General features: G+C 52.1%; 1 protein-coding gene across 1 annotated transcript in view; it reads right to left on the bottom strand.

The window, feature by feature from the left end:
* The window catches only part of NOP2 (NOP2 nucleolar protein), a 9,007-nt gene extending 6,380 nt beyond the window's left edge, over positions 1-2,627 (bottom strand). The window contains exons 1-5 of the mRNA XM_007469424.1: positions 2,534-2,627; positions 2,142-2,251; positions 1,030-1,075; positions 759-847; positions 332-570 (exon numbers count right to left, since the gene is read on the bottom strand). Of these exons, the coding sequence (XP_007469486.1) occupies positions 332-570; positions 759-847; positions 1,030-1,075; positions 2,142-2,247 (480 nt within the window). The 5' untranslated portion in view covers positions 2,248-2,251; positions 2,534-2,627. The remainder of the gene's footprint in view (positions 1-331; positions 571-758; positions 848-1,029; positions 1,076-2,141; positions 2,252-2,533) is intronic.
* Between the last annotated feature and the right edge of the window lie 960 nt (positions 2,628-3,587).

Below are 3,587 nucleotides of genomic sequence, written 5' to 3'. Positions count from 1 at the left end.
AAAAAAAAAAAAAAAAAAAAAAAAAAAAAAAAAAAAAAAAAAAAAAAAGCCTGTGCATTTCTAGTCCCAGCAGTGGGGCCATACAAGTGTCTGCCTTACCATGTCCTCACCAGCACTGAGCGTCGTCATATTTTAAAGTGCTCTATCCTGCGGCTCTTTTAAACTTGCACATGTGCTGAGAGGAGGTAAGGTGCTACGAAAAGTGATGGAACACTAAAATCCCTTTTCTCCACTCAGGCTTATCCTTGTCACCGAGAGATAGTCTCAAGGATCTGGAAAGACTCTAAAAGGCAAGGATAGCTTTCTGAAGACCCAGAGAGATAAAGCTCACCTCTGCACCGTCATCCTCATCTTCATCCTCTGAGTTGGAGTCAGCTCCATAGTCATCTACCACATCAGCGTCACTGTCCTCGGAGCCCCAGAGGCCCCCCTGGTTCACCACACCACCCCCTTCAGAGTCTTCCTCCTGTTCTTCCTCGTCACTGCTGTGGGTTGGTGCTGGGCGCTTCTTGCCTCGAGCACTGTTAAATAAGGACGGGGCTCCCTTCTTACTGGGTGCCTGGACGGCTCCTGCAGAGATCCCAAAGGGTTTGAAGAATCCTGGACTTATGGCAGCCACACACTGATGGAGCCTGTACTTTCTACCCCCAAGTACGTCCTCTCGCTGTTCCTTTCACTTCAGAAATACTCAACAAACCCCTCCCTACCCAGGACCCAGAGGACTCCTCACGTGGCACCCAGCTCCTATGTCCACTGACCTTTTGATAGCTTTCCAGGCAATGGTTTGGCCCCAGGGGACTTATTCATCTCAGGGGCTTCAGCAGAGCCCAACCTCCGCCTGGCTGCCCTGAAAACATAAAAGGAGCGAGGAAATGGAACACATCTCCAGGCTCTGCCACTTCCCAGTGCAGGGAAACCTGACAGTCCCCAACAGCTCTTTCCATCAGCATGATCACATGGGAGCATGTGCCTAAACATGAGTGGGACCAATTTAACCTGTGTAACGTAAGTCTAGACGTGCACACTCACCTCTTTCGGGCACGACTGGACAGCCTCTTGAAATTTTCATCACCACCTGTTTAAAAAAAAATTTTTTTTAAACAGGCAGAACAGGAGGTTACAGGGGAAATGAAAAAAAAGCAACGGGAAAGGAAATAAAAGGGAAGAGAATTAGAACACTAGTTAGAGGCAGTAGATTATAACTCACTCCACTGTGCTCTACCGGGAGCTGGTTAAGAGATGTAAAGGAGATGATTTCCATCTGGCTGCTCATCAGCCAAATCCAAACAGGGCCTCCCTCCAGACTGATTTCAACAAACAGCATCATCATCATTCTGGTAACACAGATTCAAAACTTTCTTCTGCCCTTTCTTTTACTCTCAACTCATCAGTTACGAACCACAATAGGTTTTACCTTTACAACTGCTGCTGTTCGTATATTCTCCAAGAAACAGAAAGTTTAAATCTCAGCTCTGTCATTTAATAACTATCTACAGGTTAACCTCTCAGCACCCATTTCCTTAGCAGGGCCTCTCGCACAGGACACTGAGAATGAGAGGATACAATGTGTCCAAAGGCTTCGGTATAGTGTTTAGCATTTGCCAACACCTCAGTAAACTGCATCTTTTATATGATGCTCAACACAAACTACTTGCCCATTCTTCCCTCCCACCCAGTCTTCCATGCAGTAGACTACTGACCATGCGGGAACCAGATCTGTGCTTTCCCATCTCCATGCACTCAACAATGCAGCTCACAGCGACTGGACTATCCCCTTCCAACTTCCACTTCTTAAAATGTCACCCATTTTTCAAAACCCAACTGCTTCACAAAATCTTTTCAAACAAAATCTTTTCAAACTCTCTAACTCCGTGGGATCCCCCTTCCTCTGAACTCCCGCACTGTTAAACCACACCTCTCCTTGCATGGGTACTCGTGTCCCTGTCGCATGTTCCCTAAGTTCTAAAGACTAATGAGCGTACTTTATTCCTACTTATTTCCTAGTAACTCATTAAAAGAAAACTCCGCTTGAACAGAAAACGAACACACAAACTGACTAAAAAAACGGAAGGATTACGCTACAGGTAAAAGAATAGCGCAAAAGCTGGAGAATCGGGAGAGGGAGCACGCCAGACCCTTACCTGCAGGCAAGAATTTGGCAAGTTCGGTCTCGGCACCTTTCTGTTTCCGGGCCTTTCGGCCCGGCCCGCGCTTCTCCTTCTTCGTAGGGTCCAATTTCCGCCCCATGGTACTGAGGAAAACAAAACGGGAGACAGGAGAGGAGCGCGTATTGTAAGGGAAAAGCAGAACGCAGACGAAGCGAAATGGAGCGGGAGAGGGTATCGCCTTCACCAGAACCTCGACTCAACAGCCCCTCGAGGCCTTGCCAAACCTCCACTCCACGCTGAGCCCCGGCCCTGGGTCCCACGCCCTAGGTACCGCGTACCCCCACCCTCCCCACGCCCCAGTCCAGGTCAGCGCCTCACCCTTCCTTCCCCGAATTCCTCCAGACCCGCCCGATGCCTCGGCTCACCTGGAAGCCAATCCAGCCCCGAGACGGGATTCGGAAGCAGGCGCGGACCTCCACGTGCGACCCAGGTCAGGCGCTCCGACGCCGCACCACGAAAACGTCTCACGCAGGCGCCCTGCGTGCCTGCCGAAGTCCCGCCTCTTCCGGTCTTCCGGTCCGCCGCGGAAGCCGGAACGTTTGCTTTCCCGGCCCGCGCGGGCCTCGGGGCCGTGCGGCCGGGCACGAATCTTGGGCGGACCGCTCTGCCTTCCCCCCAGGCGGAGAAGGTGGTGCACGCAAGGCGTTTGTCGGCGTCCCCGCCCTCCCCTCCGGGCGTGGGTCTTTCGCCTCACTGCAGATTTGTCGGAAATACTGTACCCGAAAGCCGCCCCTTCCCCTCGAACGGAGGCGCCAGAGCCGGGCCCTCCTCCGCCCGACGTCGCCTCAAGATCGGGGGACCCCACGCCCGCGACGCGGAAACCCTCTTGCTTGACCCCAGACCCCGCGCTCCCCCTCAGGTTACGGTCCTCTCTGCCCAGGTTCCCGACTTGGAGGTGGGGAGGACGGCATCTCGCGTCCTGACTTCATTCACGCAAGTTAACAGAAAAACCGACTTCAGCCTTTCTTCAAATAGACAGCAAGGTGGTGCTTAGCTGTTAAAACTGTTCCAGCCCTTCGTTGGTTTTGTCTTCCCAACTCTGCGAGGAAGACCCCTTCATTTTATACGCGCGACGTCCACAGCCCGGAGAAGTCCGCTTCCACACCCTCGCGGAGCCAGGAGGCCGCGGTGTGGGCTGTGAACCCGGGGGCTCCGGTGGCCCCGCTGTGCACAGGTGGGCTTGTCAGCACGCAGCACGTGCAGTGGGAACTCGGCTCTTTCGTGAAATCTCAGGACACAAGGAAACCCTTCGTCTCCAAACACACACGTCCCAGGGCTCCCATCAGAAACATTCATCCACCTGCACCTACACCCACACTGAACGAGAGCACTAAAATACAAGGAAACTTTTATTTTCAATTTTCGTCAAGAAATTTGCTGTGGTTTTTTATGCTTTTGGTTCTTTTTTTTTTTTTTTTT

Source organism: Lipotes vexillifer, unplaced genomic scaffold (assembly GCF_000442215.2).
Source record: "Lipotes vexillifer unplaced genomic scaffold, Lipotes_vexillifer_v1.1 scaffold395, whole genome shotgun sequence".
NCBI classification, from domain to species: domain Eukaryota; kingdom Metazoa; phylum Chordata; class Mammalia; order Artiodactyla; family Lipotidae; genus Lipotes; species Lipotes vexillifer.
This window is presented reverse-complemented; position numbering and strand designations above follow the sequence as displayed.